This window comes from Tenrec ecaudatus, chromosome 12, assembly GCF_050624435.1.
Source record: "Tenrec ecaudatus isolate mTenEca1 chromosome 12, mTenEca1.hap1, whole genome shotgun sequence".
Lineage (NCBI taxonomy): Eukaryota > Metazoa > Chordata > Mammalia > Afrosoricida > Tenrecidae > Tenrec > Tenrec ecaudatus.
In genome coordinates this window covers 101,276,395-101,292,593 of record NC_134541.1, presented here as the reverse complement: position 1 = coordinate 101,292,593, position 16,199 = coordinate 101,276,395, and the positions used below count along the sequence as shown (strand labels likewise).

Here is a 16,199-nt window from a genome sequence, read left to right as displayed (position 1 = left end):
CCTCCCTGCCTCCATCCTTCTCCCACCACCGGCCTGAGCGATCCCCGGTCACCCCAGGGTCCCATCACACTTAAGATCCACACTCCTCCCCACTCTACCCTTCCAGTTGGGCTGCTGTCACCCCACCTTCACGCCCCAGCCGACAGGGTTTTGTTAGGTGTCCTCGAGGTGGCTCCAACAACTCTCGTTCCTGGTGTGACAGGGAAACAGTGCCAGGCCCTGCACTGTCTGCACAGTTATGTTTGAGCCCATCAGGGAGCTGGTGGGGTCATAGGGTCCCTGTTGGGCTGCCACCAGCCCTCCTGGTGAGCAGAAAGAGATGCTGTCTGTCCTGTCGAAGGTTCAGGCCAGGAAGTCTAGGGTACAGGGTCCCTGTGCCTTGGAATTGACTGGGTGGCAGTGGGTTGAGAAATTGTTTTTCAGCCCAGTGGCAGGCATGGTATCCATCCACTGTGTGGAGGGAGGGTGGTCCTTCAGCCTTTGTGAGTGGGCCAGACTCCTCCCCCTGAATGTGCTTGCTGTACCTCTACCAGGAAAGCCGCCCCTCCCCCGTTTTCTGGCTGGCTCCTTCCTGTCACTCCAGGAACAGTAGCCTGTCACCTCAGGGAGCCTTCATTACCATCTCCTCCCAGTCAGCCCCTCCCACTGTCCAGCGCCTAGTTGTGTTTTGCCAGTTCTGTCATCACTGTCACGGTCCTTTGCTTTCCCTTGTAGCTGTTACTGCCCGAGGCCCAGCCCGCTCTGCTGGCTTCAGCCCTGCATCCCTCGGGCTTAAACGGTGCCTGGGATATAGCAGGTGCACAGGGAATGTTTGTTACACGAACCCCACCTGTCAGCTGGTGCAGTTGCATTGAGCGCCTACTGCAGGCCAGGACCTCGCCAGCATTTGCCCAGCAAGACCTCCTAGAAGCTTGAAGGGCAGATTGCCAACTCAGCACAGCGAGCCACTTGCCAGCTATGGGAGAGAGTACCTGCCCACAGGTAGAGAGGCTTAGGGCAGTCTGAGGAAAGGCTGAGGACTGTGTGCTTTCATGAGATGCCCCCTAGACCACACTTGGAGGAACTCTGGCCTGGCATATAGGGTGGGATGGACCTAGTGGGAATGGAGTTGGGGTGGAGACCTGGCCATTGCTTTTGAGCTGTGATATTGAGCAAGTGGTGATGCTTCTCTGAGCCCCTTACTGCAAGATGGGAGCCCCCGCTCCCCACATCATTCTGCACACCTGCACTGCCCCAGCTCTGCCACTGGTGGTGGGGGGTGGTCCCAGCAGCCTGTGGGCCCCCACCCCACCCCCCAGTCCTCACACACACAAACCCTCCTCTCACTTTTCATTCTTGTAAATTGACGTCAGTGCCGCTGCTGAATCATGAAGCTGAGGTTTAAGAGATCAAGCGAGTTCACACACCCGAGGAAGCCACACACCGCCCCCAGCCCAGCCCTTCCTCCGCAGTGGGGCCTGCACTGGGCTGTGCGCAGGGCCCCCCGCCCCCGGGTGCCAGGCAGGACACTCTAGGTGCGCTAGTAGATAGCAGAATGGAGAAGAGACAGCTCTGGGGAGTGTGGTCAGAAGACCTTTAGCTGGGCTGCCCCAGGTTTGGAGTGTGTGTCTAGCACTTGTGGAATGAAAATATGACTTTTTAACCTTTCTTACAAGGAGAGGGGAAAAAAACCCTTGATATACAACTCCCTGTTGTCTGCCCCACCTACCTCCACTTACCAGGCAAATCCATCCCTTTTACTATGAGCCACGTGTCGTCTGTAAAACTGGGGATGCGGATAGGACTTACAACATACAGGTGACTAGGGCACTCCGAGCATCCTCGTGCTGTGCCTGTCTGTGAACAGCAAGCTCAGCTGTTTGACCCTGGCCACCCTGCCAGGAAAGGTGTGGCAGTCCTGACCATAAAGATGTAGAGCTTCGGGGCAGTTCTGTTCTGCCCCTCAGGATGACTCACTCAGAACCGAATGTAAGCCAACGGGTTCCAGGTGCTTCAATTGTCATGTCAGCTGCTAGGTTGTGCCAAGTGGTACCCAGGAGCTGATGTTGGAGCATCCAGCTGTGAAAACCTGGCTCTGCCACTTGCTGCATGCTCCACTTTGCTCTCAGGGCCTCTTGTTTCCTTATCTATATAACCGCAGGCTCCCGGAGTGTGAGGCTGACTATAAGCAGGTCCTAAGCACGTCTCCCTCATACTGGGAGGAGACGAAACGTCAGAATAAGGATGAGATTGAATCCCTCCATCCACCATGGCAGAGAACACAGGGCAGGAGGCGAGGGTGGTTAAAAACAACAGTAACACAGGGACTCCTTGGAGACACAAGCCTCTCCCTCCGTACCGTACTGAAGGATGAACAGGCAGAGCTTAGAGATCCTAAATCTCGCCCCCTCCTCAGCCCTGTGGCCTGGAGCGGATTTAATCCCCAGGCCAGCCTGGCCGCTCCAGCTTGACATCATAAGTCAATTTTATGCTGCACTTTCAAGGCTGAAAGGTGTCTTTAAATATTAGGAGACTCCATTATATGCGTGCCCAGGGCAGCAGAAGGCCACATCAGCTTCTCAAAATGAAGTGCTGCTTGCACACCAAACCCGAAAACGGCTCAATTCACCTGGAGAGCACAGCAGGGCAGCCTGCAAATTCCTGGCACTGCCCATCCATCAGGATGGGGAAACCTTGCCTCGTCCAGCACTTTCTGAGGCTCTAGGCTGGCTCCTTCTCCAGAGACCACCACCTCCTCCACCAAGCACCACCTCCGTCAGCTAGCCCATTTTCGAGGTAGAGGCTGAGGCCCACAGAGGTGAAGGGAATTGCCCCAAACTGCCAGCAGCACTCTCCTGCCCCCACAGACCACAGAACCTCTCTGCCTCCACATTCACTATTCACCAGTACAGGGTAGGACAGGGTGGGGCCAAGCCAACAGCCCCAGCCCAGCATCCCCATCCCATCCCATCTCACCCATGCCTCCCTGGATGCTGGGCTTTCAGAATGTGCCACTCCCGCCAAGCCCCACCCTCTTTCTGGAAGTTGTTGGGGCCACAGAATGAGGTTTCCTTTCCCCTCTGTCTCCATTTCCAGCAGATTCATGGGGGGGGGGGGGCAGCCCAGAGAGCATTGGTGCCTTCTTGTCATAGAAATGGCTCCCTGTGCCTTTGTTTGATCTTCTGTAAAATGGGGACAAGCCCCCGTGCCTCACAGGGATATACACTGAGGCAGTGTAAGTAAACCAAGCCTGGCATGCCAGGTGCCCCAGCCCAAGCTCATTCACCAGACACACACACCACACCACAGAGACCAACGTGCATCCCCTTCAGGGTTCTGGGTACAAGTCAGTCAAGTTCAGAGCCACAGACCCCTCCAGCCTGGCCAGCTAGTCTGAGCACCCCCCCTCTCCCCACAAACCAGAACACCTGGCCCAAAGCTCATGCTCTAGAAACTTTTTCTTAAAAAATTTTTTTTTCATAATAAAGTTTATTACCTAAACTGGTTGTAAAAAATATAAAATACGATTCTGCATAGCAGAAAAATCCAGCCAGAGGCCCTCCCCCAGCCCCTGGTTTGTGCAAAGATACTGGGTATGTGTAAACATGAAGAGGTAGGTGGTGTGGGCTCAGGGTCTGCTCCCACACACAGGTCAGTTAAGCTGCTTCAGGACAACCAACAACCAGGGAGGCGCAGAGGGGAGCACCAGGAGGGAGGGGCTGCGGCCTTGTCTCCAGCAGCGGCGCGAGGGTGCCGCCTCGGCCCCCACACCTGTTCCCTCCAGCCCAGGCGGGGAGGACACCCATGTAGTTCCAGGTAAATAATAATTAATAATAGAAAACAATAACAAGACGCCCAGTTAATGCTGCGTGCCCGCTGGCTCGCTGGCTCGGCGGGCGCTGCCGGTCAGATCTGGAAGGGGAAGGAGCTCAGGTAGTCTCGGAGGACAGGGTTGAGGGGGATGCGCGCCAGGTTCTCGCGGCCCACGGTGGCCACGATGCGCTGGCGGCACAGCTCCTGCAGCGGCCGCACGCGGCGCTGGCGCAGCGGGGCCCCCAGCATGCGGCGCGGCGCCGCCACGTAGTGCTCCAGCAGCTCGAAGAGGCAGTCGAAGCTCTCGCGGCTGCCGTCCAGGTGGAAGCGGCCGGCCTGGAAGTGTACTCGGATGCTCGTCGGGCCCGAGGCCATCTTCACGCTGAGGGCGAAGAAACAGTTCCGCTGGCGGCTGTCCCGCACTAGGAAGGTGCCCACGGGCTCAGCGCGCAGTCGCTCGTGCGCCCCGTGCACGCTTAGGGGTCCCCAGTAGAAGCCGCTGGCGTCCAGGAGCGCGCTGGCCCGCGTGATGCGCCGGTATTCGGCGTGCGAGCGGAATGTGCGGAAATGCGTGTCGCCCGGGGCCGGGGCTGCGGGGCCGGGCCGAGGGCGCGCGGGCGCCGTGGGCGCCGAGGAGGAAGGCTCTGGCCGTCGTCGGGGTTCTGGTGCCGTGGAGATTGCATTGTCGGCTGCCACCTGGTTGTGAGCCACCATCCTACACGCGGGGCCTGCCGGAAGGGTGGGCCATAGCGTCCGGGGGTGCGCTGATGGGGGAGACAGAGGCAGTGAGCTGGAGCGCCAGGGTGCAGCTGCAGGTGCGGGGCCACGCGGCACCTGGGAGGGGGTAGGGCCCTAGGCCGGACCAGACCCCAACTTGTCCAGGTGGATTCCAAGTCTGCGATAAGCCCCTTTGAGCCTCGGTGGGCTCATAAAGAAAGTAGGCCTCCCGTCGGCGCAACGCTTGCAGGAGGATGGCAGCTTAGCCGGGGCAGACCCCACGCTCCCAGCCGCACAGGGGTTGGGTGGCAGTAGGGGGGCGTGGAGAGGGGTGGCCCGGTCGAAGCCAGCCTGACTCCGGACGTTCGCCGCCTGCTGGCCAGGACGGGGATCGGCACCTCGTACGGGGGATTTTGGCAAAGGCTGGAGAAAAGGCGCGCGGCGGGTGCCCCGCGCGCGCGGAGGACCGGCTGGGTGGGGTTGGCGAAGGCCCGGGCCGTGGTAGCAGCGACCCCACTAGCGGCGATCGCGGTTAGCCGGCCGGCCGGCGAGCTCGGCTCCTCTCTTTGCCTTGCCTTGGTTCCTCCCCGCTCCCTCTTCCTTGTCCAGTGACCGGCTCACCTGGCGGCGGGACGCGGGGCGCCGCAGGCGGGGCGGCGGGAGGCTCCGGCGCGGCTCTCGCGCATGCTCCGGGGCGCGGAGCCGTGCAGCTGCCACGGCCGCAGCTCGCTCTGCTCGGCGGCGGGCCGGGGCCCCAGCGTTTTAACTGGAGGCGGAGGCGGGGCCGGAGACTCGGCTCCTCCTGGCTCCACCCCCGAGAGACCCACCCCCCCGAGACCCCCTCCTCCCAGTCGTACCACTTTCAGTTTCTTTTTCCGGCGCGGGGCCCGGGAAATCGGGTGCACACCCGGAAAAACGGAAGCACTCTGGGGAGCTTTCCAGGACCCCTCCATTGCGGCCTAGGACCTCGCTCCCCACGGCCCACGGCCGCTTGGAGCTAGATCCTCGTGACCGATTCCCTCCGATTCCCCCTACGCCTCTATCCCGCTTGACCCTGCCCGCTAGCCCCCTCCAGCCAGACCCTCCGGGACGCCCCGGGAGCGTCCCCGGCGCTGGGGTCTGACCGCGGGTCCCCAGTGGAGCGGCTACGGCCAGACGGCCCTTCCCCCTCCCCCTCGGACTGCCCCGCCCCCTTTCCCCTCCCCCCCCCGCCCGGCTGCCGCCCCCTCTAGATTTGGGCTTCCCAGGAAACGGCGACCTGACCGCAGGCTTTGGAGGAACCCTTGGGCGGCGCGGGAGGAGGCTCGCGGCGGGCGCGAGTTCCTCGGAAGCCGGGCGGGGCCAGGCTGATCGGTGGCGCCGCAGCTGGAAACCCAGGGGCCGGGGAAGCACGGCGACGGCCGCGGCTGGGCGCGGGCGCCCCGAGTGGGCCCTCGCTCGCTCGCCCGGAGTCCTCGCTGGGGGACGACGCGCCGGACGCTGGTTACACGCTGCAAGACTTGGGGACCTTTCGACATAATTGTTGGTTCTCAGGCGTGACGCTCCTTTAAACCGACTGCAAGCTTTCTAGCCTTCTGAACCCTCCCCCTCCCACACCAACTGCCTATAGACTCGGGCCACGCTGGCCACCCTCTGGGCCCTGCCGGCCAGGGGACCCCTCCTCCTCCTGCTGCTGCTGCTGCTGGATCCAAGACCCCCGGGAGGGAGGAGGTTTTGGTGGTCAGGGCTTCGGGCGAGCAGCCCCGCCTCCTCGAGTAGGTGCCGGGGCCGCAGCCCTCCCCTACTCTGGGCTGCCTTGTGCCCTTGGTGCGAGCTGTTGGGTTCTTCCACGCACAGGCCTGGATCATAGCACCTGGCTGGTATCTTTGAACCGAAGAAAACAAACGAGAGTTGGGGATGGCGGGGTGGGGAGTCCTGCAGCCCGGTGTGATCGCCGGACTCTCGGAGTGGCTGGCGCTAGTGCATACTGCCCTCTACAGATCGGTGCGGACCGCAGCTGCCGGCTTCTCTCTGGAAAAGCCTGATACCAGGCGCTCTTCCAGCAGGCCCCAGAGTGCCTCCCTGTTCGTGGCGGCATGGGGTAGCCTAGCGCTAGCTTAGCTCAGGTCCAGTCAGATCCCTGAATTCCTGTGTGGCAGGAGTAGGTGGAGGTCATGTGTGTAGCTGTCCTGGGGTGTTTGTGTATGCAGCAGAACCGTGCCATGGGAGGTTATTCCCCAGATGTTGATGAACCATCTGTTTGGCACCCCTGCTGAGGGACAAGAGAGATGCCACCATCTGGGGAATATGTGACCTTTTGGGAGACCACTTGGGCTTCGTCAGCCCTTATAGCAGAAGAGGCCCAGGGTTTATGCGTAGGTGCCTGCCCCTGCATGTGTGACGATGCATGAAACAGAATGTGGTGGGGACTAACTACACTGCAGAGCCAGCCTCCCTGGGTTCTAATCTCACCTCCGCAGTCTCTAGCCACGGGGCCTGGCATGGCTGGTTCTCTATGCTCTTGTCACAGATTACCGCAAGTGGGGGGTTCTTAGCAGACGAACATCTGCTATGGTTAAGGCCAGAAGTCAGAACTGGCCCTGGCCCTGGGGCTGTTGGAGGGGTGGGGGTTTGTCCTCCAGCTTCCACAGCCTAGTCCAGGAGATTTCCATGAGTCTGGGCCTCTGTCTTTGTCTATTTCTGCTCGCTAGCTGGCCTTTTTCTCTGTTACTATCTCAAAAGAGATTGACCAGGGCTGTTTCATGACTATCACAAAGACTACCCATTCCCATTGGGGGCATGACCACAGCCTGGAGGTTACCATTCCAACACAGGTTTTGGAGGGGGACCCAGTTCTTTCTTCCCCTGTGAAATGGGACAAATAAGTCCTTCTGGCCTACCTTGTTTTGTGATTGTCTGTATGGTTGTAGGTCAAGTGTTCAGAGTAATCCCTGGGGTATGGAAACTGTCACTCTCATCTGACTGTGCCTGGCGGTGGGCAGTGGCTTCCTGTGAGCCCATGTAGAGGAGGACAGGCCAGAGAAGGCACAGCAGAGACGATGTTCTTCAGGTCTCCGATTGTGGGCTGGGCTGGCTCCTGCAGAACTTGTCCTGCAGCCAACAGCCTCCTCGGCAGTACTCTGTAAATGCACAGCTGTTGGCCCACGTGCAGCCCACCCCTCACGGACAGCCCAGCAGAGCTGCTAGAGGAAGCCATCCTCCCTCCCCACAGGCTGGGGCCTCCTCTAGGCCCCTCCACACTCCTTCCCAGCTCCCTCCATCCTCATTTAAAAACACCTGTGGTACATTGACTTCAACAATGCCTGATGATGCTGTAGCCCTTAAAGCCCCATTAGAATGCTGACATGGCCCAGCAATCTGGTCTCCCTGTTCTGCAGATAGGGAAACAGGCTGTCTCCCACCCTCGAGGCAAAGGCAGGGGTCATAACCTGGATAGGCCTTGACCTCGTTGTAACACCCCTGTCTCCTTATCCTTGTGATTCCGCCCAACCGTGGGGCTGCCCCTAGCAAACCAGCCCGTGCCCCAGAAAGCCAGATTGGCCTGAGGTGAGGGAGGCAGGTCTCACCAACCCTTTGTCGCTTCAGACTCTTCTGTGCCTCAGTTTCCTTGCCTGGGTCAAACCCCGGTTAGAGAGCCACAGTGCCTGTGACTGGGGTTGCCGGGTACATGGGCTGACCTCCGGGTCAGTCATGACAGGCAGTTTGGGTTTCACTTTCTAAAGCACTGGGTTCAAAATGAAACTAAACCTAGATTCCAGGAGGGAAATGTGACCGTTGACTGAGGGCCAGCCCTTGGGGAGGGCTTGTCTTTATTTGGAGAATGAGGCGGGATTATGGTGTCTGTCAATCAGTCTCTTCTGAGAAAAGCTGGCCAGAGACGCAGGAAGAGAGGGGCCAGCTAGGAACAGAAGCTGAGTGCCTAGAGCTGGCACCCCCAACTCAGATGCATCGCCTCCTCCATGGTGAGAAAATCCATGCAGGCGTGTGGAGAACTGACAGTGAGCAGGCCCCCTCACAGAGCCAAGACGAGGGTTACTGCTGCATCAGGGGTGTCTGTTTACAGAGTGCCTCCCCACCCAGTGCTGTTCCTTGCAGAGCAGGAGGGTCCCAGCTCAATCGGGCCATTTGTGTAGCCCTTTCCAGGCTACACAAGGATGGCAGGCCTTGGCTATAGCACCGCTGTCGGATAGATCAGCAGCCCAAGCGTTCTGGACTCTGCCACAGCCAAGTGCCTCCTGAGTACATCCCTGTGGTGCCACACCGACGGCACTTGCCTCCTCTCTGACCCTCACCCCTGCCCATCTGGCCTAGCTGTGGGGCCTCTGTGCTGTCTGGTCTCTAGACAGACCTCAGCAGGCCCCTGGCGGTTCTGCCAAGTCTCCAGGCCTCTACTCCAGTGTCACCGCCTTGTCTTGGGAAATCCACCCTCCATCCCAATCCTTGGTCCTGCCAGTTGTCAAGTTCCCTCCATAGCACTGGCTCTGATCGGAAATGGGGCGGTGAATCCTTTGTTTGGCTCCACGTGCCTGCCTGACGACCCCTGACCCTTACTTAATAGTGAACCCCCACAGATGAAATACTGCAGGAGCGAAAACACTCCTTATAAAGGCAAGGGATGTGGAGCAGATCCCACAATCCAGACTCTCGGTCGCCAGCAAGGAGTGCCCCTGGGGCATAGCCTCCCCTGGGAACTGGGAGGGCCCAGGCTGCTGGGGCAGAGGGCAGTTTCAGGATGAGAGCACTGGCCCTGGCGAGGGGCTGCTTTTCCCAGCAGGCTCCCACCAGAGCAGGAAAGGGAAAGTGAAAACTCACAATTCTGCCTAGGCACAGAGGTCTGCCTGGCTGTGGCGTGGCCGAGCAGGGTCCTCCAACTGCCACAAGACCAGAAACGTCTTTACAGCTGGCCCGCATCACTGCCCATTTTGTAGTCCCAGAGAAGCCAGGTGCCTTGCCCTAGGCCACACAACTGGGAAGCAGCATACCCAGAGTCCAGACCCAGCTGGGTGTCGACTGTGGCTTCTAGTCTAGGGCTACCACGCTGCCCACAGCCTAGCATCCAGCCTACCAGGGAGAAGGGGCCTATTACAATTCTCTAACGCCAAACCTGCGGCCAGTGAGTCAACTCTGACTCATAGTAACCCTAAGAGACAGAGTAAAACTGCCCTTGTCTTTATAGGAGCAGAAAGCTTCCTCTCTCCCATGGAGGGCCTGGTGGTTTCCAGCCATGGACTTTGAGGTTCCCAAGATGTAACCACTGTGCCACTGGGGCTCTAGTTCTCTAGGGCTGCAATAACAGGTTAAGAGGCAAGAAGTCTGAATTCAGGGTACCAGTTCTGGGGGCGACTTGCTCTCTCTGTCAGCTCTGGGGGAGGCCCTTGTCTCTTCTGAGATTTTACTCCTGGGCAGTCTTCATTCTGCCTTAGCATATCGCTTCCCTCATCTCCGCCCTGCTCCATGGCTTGCTTAATCTCTTTAATATCTCAGAAGAGATTGATTTAAGACACACCTGCCTCATTAGCATAACAAAACCGATTTCCAAATAGGGTAACCACACATGTGGAGGTTAGGATTTTTAGCACATCTTGTGGGGGCACATTTCATTCTGACCTCCTGCTGCTAGGACCTCCAAGTCTCTCGTCCTTGGCCACATGCCAAACACATTCTCCTCATCACATTCTCCATCTTAAAATAATATTTCATTGTGCTTTAGGTAAACATTTACCCAGAAAATTCGTTTCCTCTTTTAACAATTTGCAGTCGCTACCATGTGATCATACGTCTGCCTCGTTTCTACTGTTGGTTGTGTTTCCATTGCCCTAAGCCTCCCTGGCTGTCTGACTATCTAGTCTCCTGTCGTTTATTGTTTAAGGGACCCTTTACTCATGGTGGTATTGTTTATTTTTTGAGCCAGTCTGTTGTTTCGTTGAAAGATGGCGAGCGTTTCGGGGCTTGCTCTCTGTCCCCTTGGTCCAGGAAGACTGGTCTTTTGAGGCCTCTGGTACTACGGTTTTCTCCCATCCCATCAAGGACCTTCTAGGGCCCTGATCAGACAGCAGTGGTAGCCAGATACCATCTTTTTTTTCTTCTAGAAGGTAAGTCCCCTTCCCTCTCTTCCCACACCTGGTAACCAACAAAGAAATGTGCTTTCCTGACTTCTTTAAATAGAGGGACAGGTAATGTTGTCTTTCTGTGATTGATTGATTGATTTCACTCAGTGTAATATTCTCCACATTCATTCATGTTAAAAAGAAGTGCTTTGTGACCCCCTTGCCCGCCTTCCTAGGTACATAGTATTCATTCCATTGTCTGTGTGACCACTGTGTGTGTTTGCTCATCCACTGATGGGCACTTAGGCCTTTTCCATCTTTTGGGTTTCGTGAACAATCCAGCAGTGGACACAGGTGTGCATGTCTATTCATATTACAGATTAGGTCTTCACATAATCTCTGTGTAGTTTGTGCTCTGTGGGCAGGGCTCTTCACAGCCCTGTTCTATGGTCCAAGGGACCCTTGGGGTAGCTCTGAGTGTATTTTTGGCCTTCACTGTCGCCACAGTCTTCTGCAAGTGGGGTGCTCAGAATTTAAGCTCCAATACACTTCCCTCCTCTGATCTTGGATTTTGTTATTTACAATCCTTGGTCCGTGAACTTTCCTATCTGGGTTGCCGAATCCTAAGACCTTTCTGTGCCTAGCACCACACTGTTTTCTCTGGGCGGGGGGCGGGGGGGGGGGGGCGCCTGCAGTGTATAAAAGTTCCAATCTCCCCACAACCTCGCCAGCATTTTATTGTGTTATTTTAAAAATCATAAATCAAAATCTCATCTGAATCATCTGTAGGGGAGACTTTCAACTTTTTCCATCTTGGGGCAAACTTCATCAGTGAACCTGTGAAATCTAGAATGTCAGTTAATCTCTTTCCAGAGTCCAGGCAATGCAAATGGGAGAAATTTGCTGCCAAGGATGGATAAAGGCAAGACCGAGTCCCAGAAAAAGTATATCACACAACTCTCCAGGCCTGAAAATAATCCTCCATTCTCTAAGACCTCCTGGGCAAGGGCCCTGCCCTGCAGATGCTGGGCATTGGCCACGCCCCCCGGCTTGTTAGTGGAGGCTCCTCGGCCCTAGGCTTCAGTTCTTTTCAGGCCCACTGGGGCAGTTACTCAGCTCCCTGAGCTTTGGGCACCCCTATTCTAGTTTATTAGTGACCATCCCATCCCCTCAGCTCCATTCTTCTCCTTGGGCATAGCAGCCCCACCCTCTCAGCTTTGGGCAGTGGTTCCATCTGGAAGGGAGTTGAACCCCAGCAAGCCTACTCTTGGAGGAAAATAGATGAGTTCCACAACAGAATTCCAAAAGGGAGGCAGTGTTCTTCCTCTCCCCGCCAGCCTTAAGCCTACAGGTCTCCTGCTGTCGTGCTTGTGGCTGCCCCGCAGCGTCTTATGCGTGTGTGCAGCCCCGTCCTCGGAACATTTGGGGACACATGCTCTTCCCTGGTACATACATTGTTTTCATTTCTTTCCTCTGGATGAAGCTCTACGCAGCAAGGAGACGCCACTGGGCATCTTGTCACCCAGTCATTCAGACACCATTTAGACAGGTCCCCTGCGGCCCCATTGTCCCGCATGACCCTCATTTTCTTCTGAGGAGTCACCTTGCTATTGCCCTGCGTATTTCCTGGAGCTCCATGGCTCTCCTGGCTTCTTTCTAAGCCCTCGCTCGCCAGCCTGCCCTTTGAGAACCACGCTTCCCAGGAATGGTCTCCCGGGGAGGTCGTGCCTTTTACTGTTAGCTCCTTCAAACTCTTGTAAGCTCTACCCACAACCCAGTTCCCAATGGTCCCCAGATCTTTGGTGTCTGTTGAAGCTGGACCCCCACCCGCACCCTCGCCCTACTCTGCCAGTGCCCCGCTTGGTCACAGAAGTACCGTGAGTGGGGGCTTGACCACACCAACATTGGTTTTCTCCAAATGTCTTTAGGAAACAGATGGCTCCCTTCTGAGCCTCTGTTCCTGAGTCTCTCCCAGGCTTTGTCCGTCATGCTCGGCTGTGTAGAGGGGGAGGCCCTCCCCACCCTCCCCTCACCCTGTCACAGGAATTTGAGGGGCGTGTGAGCATGGATCGGCAGCTCCTGAGTGAGGCGCAGTCCAGTCCTTGGGGCCGGTGGCTAGGTGCGGGACAGCACTGTCAAGGGCTGGCGGCCCTTGCGGAGGGCCTTGGGGAGCTCCGTCAGAGAGGCTGCTTTGTTGTAGGGGAGAGAACAGAAGCCTCCTCTTCCTGGCAACTGGAAAGAGTCTTAGCATGTTTGCACGTGTCGTGTGTATGCTTAAGGGACCCTAGTGGCCCAGAGGGCTATGGGCTGAGCTGCTAATAACCATACAGTCTCAGGTTTGAACCCACCACCCACCGCTGTTTGCTTTCTCAGGTTCCGGGGGCAGATAGACCCACCCAGGGAGGGGCAGAGCCAGTGGAGACTGAGGCAGGCCCAGGAGGCTGGCAGGAGTCGCTGTGACAGGGGAAGAGAGGAGACTGGGCTCAGAGATTGCCTGGAATCACCAGTGCCCTCTGAAAGCAGGAAGTGTGATGCCAGGCAGAGGGCACTGGCCAGGGCTGGTGGGGCACAGCTGGGCTTCAGCCCCAGCTCACGCCCCATCTAGCAAGTGGACTTCCTCCCAGGGGCCCAGAGGGCTGTTCCAAAAGCCCAGCATTCCCATCGGCACAACCTCGGGGGCTTGCACATCAAATGCCATTCCAGCCCCAGGAGGATGACCCTAAGGGCCAGCAGGAGTGACAGGTCCCAGGGCAGGTGATGGTTGGGAGCTCCGCCCCAGCCCAGCCGTGTGCATTTCCCCAGACTCCCCTTCGCGTTGACTACTCCAGTCCGCTGACCTGCTCCTGGGGCGAATTTACCATCTGCCGTCCCCTTTCCTGAATGTGGCCGACTCACTCACCAAGCAAGTGAAACAGTCTGCTTGGTGGATTTTTTTCCCCTCTTGTCAAGGGGGCGGGCTGATGGGAGTGGGGGAGGCTGTTTCTCGTTGATGTGCCTCTGAGTGACTGAGCATCTCATCGCTGCCTGTGTACCTCTCTGGAAGAGATCAGTTTCCTGACCATGGCAGGTCGGCAGTCTTTAGGCACACGTAAATAGGCAGACCCGCAGTGGTCAGGAAACGGACCTCTTCCTGAGAGGGCTCTTGAAGTCTCTTGTGCCAAGTTGTGACTGGCAGGGCATGCTGGTGGTGTACTGGCTTGGTTAGTAGTTTGAAATGCAAACGAGAGCATTTGGGCAAAGAGAACATGCGTTTGCTTCAGTGGTCCGTTCCCGTGTGAAAACCCCTCGTCTTGGAAACTGGGGCAACAAGACAAATGATTTTCAAACGCATGTGCCCCAAGAGCAAGAGACTTCCAGCTCAAAGGCTTCTTGGGTCCCTGGGTACTGGGACCCGCCCTGCCCCTGAAGTAGCCAACGGAGCCCCCAGACACTGGGAAATCAGAGAGCTGGCACAAGCTTCAGGTTCCAGTGTACCAGCTTTAATCGTGTGCATAGAAATCGCCCAGTCACGTGTTCCTGCAGCAAGGTTGGCGCTGGCATTCCACGAGTGGGGCACTCATCACGGGATGAAACCGCCACAGGGACACCCGGGTGAGGTTTCCTTAGTTGTATTTCCGCCCTAAGGGATAGGAAAGAGAAGGCGTTCTTTCATAGCTGCTTTGTAAGCTTACTTAACCCTCTGAGTTTTGAAGTGAAGTACCTCTTTGTAACCAAACTGGGGACCTCTGGCGCCCCAGACTTCTCTCAAAGGTGCTTTTGGCCTATGTGAATCCGTCCCCCATCCTGACTTTTCACTCATTCCATCATTTATCCAACATTCCATTCAAGGATACCTGGCCCAGACCAGCATCTATCCCGTGACATCAGCTCTACAAACGCACATCCACTTCATCTAGCCAACCAACCACATCCTTTCAGCCATCGACCCAACCAACCATTCCTGTAACAGCCTGCCAATCACGCTTCTATTTAACCTTACCCTGTAATCCACCCAAGCAACCATCATCCTCATTCATTAATCCCTCTGCCTAACCATCTCAAATGTCTCCACCCAGTCCCATTCCCCACCCCCACCCCTACCCAGCATTCATGGTTCAGTCTATGGAATCTGCCCTTGGCTCATCTTCTCCACCCAGTTTATCTGAAGAACTAGGCCCAGAGGGGCCTTGCATCACACACTCAACTTGTCCACTGCCATGATTACTCTTCCCTCTGTGACCCATGAGGCAGGACCTTTGCCTCAGCCCAGCTGGGCTGCCCCCCTTATCTATGGGCCTCCAGGAGCCCCTCCTCACCTGCAGGGAGGCCCAGGCGCCTCCTGGGTTTGTGTGCTTGCCGGCGCCTCTTGCTTTTCTTCTTGTTCACTCTTCCTGCCAAGGGCTTTCTGCTCCTGGAGTTGCTGCTGCGGGGGACAGTGACCCTCGTGGGTGGGTGGTGGGAGTGCATGGTCTGTTTGGAGTGCTTTGGGGGCAGGCCAGGCTGTGGACTCTGGCTTTGGTGGGCCAGGCTGCGGTGGCTCCCTGGGCAGCGGTGGCTGGGCGGGTTCAGGCTGGTGCTCCGGCTGCCCCGCTGGCTCAGACTGCAGCCCTGGCAGTGGGAGCTGCAATTGCAGTAGTGGCTGCACGTGTGGTTCTTGGACCGAGAGCTGCTGTGGGGCTGGGGTTGGGTTATGGGAAGGCTCTGGGTCTTGGTGTCCATGGGGGGGCCACACTTGGAGGGGGCAGAGCCACCTCCTGCTCCTCCTCTGCCAGCAGGCCCAGCTTCCCAGGGGCCCTGTAGCCCCCAGTTTTATAGTTGGGGCTGATTATGATGGCACAGGCCACAGAGGATGCAACAGATGTGGCCTGGCCAGGAGATGCCTCCCCCTCCCACTCACCCTGCACCCTAGGGCCAAACACTCTCAGAGGTACCCTGGGTGAAATTCCCATCTGTTGGTCAGAGTAGGGACCCCGGGCTAGGCTGAGCTGGGTCTTCACCCAAGATCTGCTCGTCCCTTACAGTCACATCCCTCTAGGTTCCAGTGCCCCCATCTTTGCATAATGGAGGCGGCAGTAGTGCTCCTCCTACAGGGTCATGGGGAGAATCAAACAAGAGCCTGTGAGGAACGGTCAGCTTAGGCTTAGCATCAGCACAGAAGCATGAAAGCTCAGTAACCACTGCCTGTGAACAGTCTCCCTGTGCTTCCTGGTTTTTGCCAGGCAGCCTGGAGCCAGGAGCACAGCTCTGAGGCCTGCTGACTGAGCGAGGAGCCCTGGGTACTGCCAGTGGCCAACTCACCTGGGAGCAGCTCACTGGAAGGTTGGCGATAGGAGTCTACCCAGAGGTGCCTTGGAGGAAAGGCCTGGTGATCTTCTGAAAAAGCAACCACTGTAGAGCCAGGTTCTATCCTGACACATCAGGGCCATCATGGGTTAGGGTCAGCTTGACAGCAACTAATGGCCTAGGTGGGCATCAGTGGAGGCTGGGGAGAGGGCTTATTAGATGGATTGATGGATGCATGAATGGATTAATTGCAGGGTCTGGGGGTTGATTTGCCTAGCCAGGCTCCAGTCCCCATGTGCATTGCTGTGAGGCTCTGGGCATGCCATTTGGGTTTTTGAAGCTTGGCTTCATTACCTGACGGGCACTATCCCCTCCCTGCTG

The 16,199-nt window shown here is 57.3% G+C and overlaps 2 protein-coding genes across 2 annotated transcripts; both read right to left on the bottom strand.

The window, feature by feature from the left end:
- Positions 1-3,471: 3,471 nt before the first annotated feature.
- Positions 3,472-5,300, bottom strand: SOCS1 (suppressor of cytokine signaling 1). The gene is made up of 2 exons (XM_075528214.1): positions 5,131-5,300; positions 3,472-4,556 (listed from the first exon to the last, which is right to left on the bottom strand). The coding sequence occupies exon 2, from the start codon at positions 4,504-4,506 to the stop codon at positions 3,886-3,888; it is 621 nt and encodes a 206-aa protein (XP_075384329.1). The 5' UTR covers positions 4,507-4,556; positions 5,131-5,300; the 3' UTR covers positions 3,472-3,885.
- Positions 4,508-15,254, bottom strand: TNP2 (transition protein 2). Its single transcript, XM_075528022.1, has 4 exons — positions 14,852-15,254; positions 5,773-5,874; positions 5,131-5,275; positions 4,508-4,601 (listed from the first exon to the last, which is right to left on the bottom strand). Exons 1-4 carry the CDS (start codon positions 15,252-15,254, stop codon positions 4,508-4,510), a joined length of 744 nt encoding a protein of 247 aa, XP_075384137.1.
- Between the last annotated feature and the right edge of the window lie 945 nt (positions 15,255-16,199).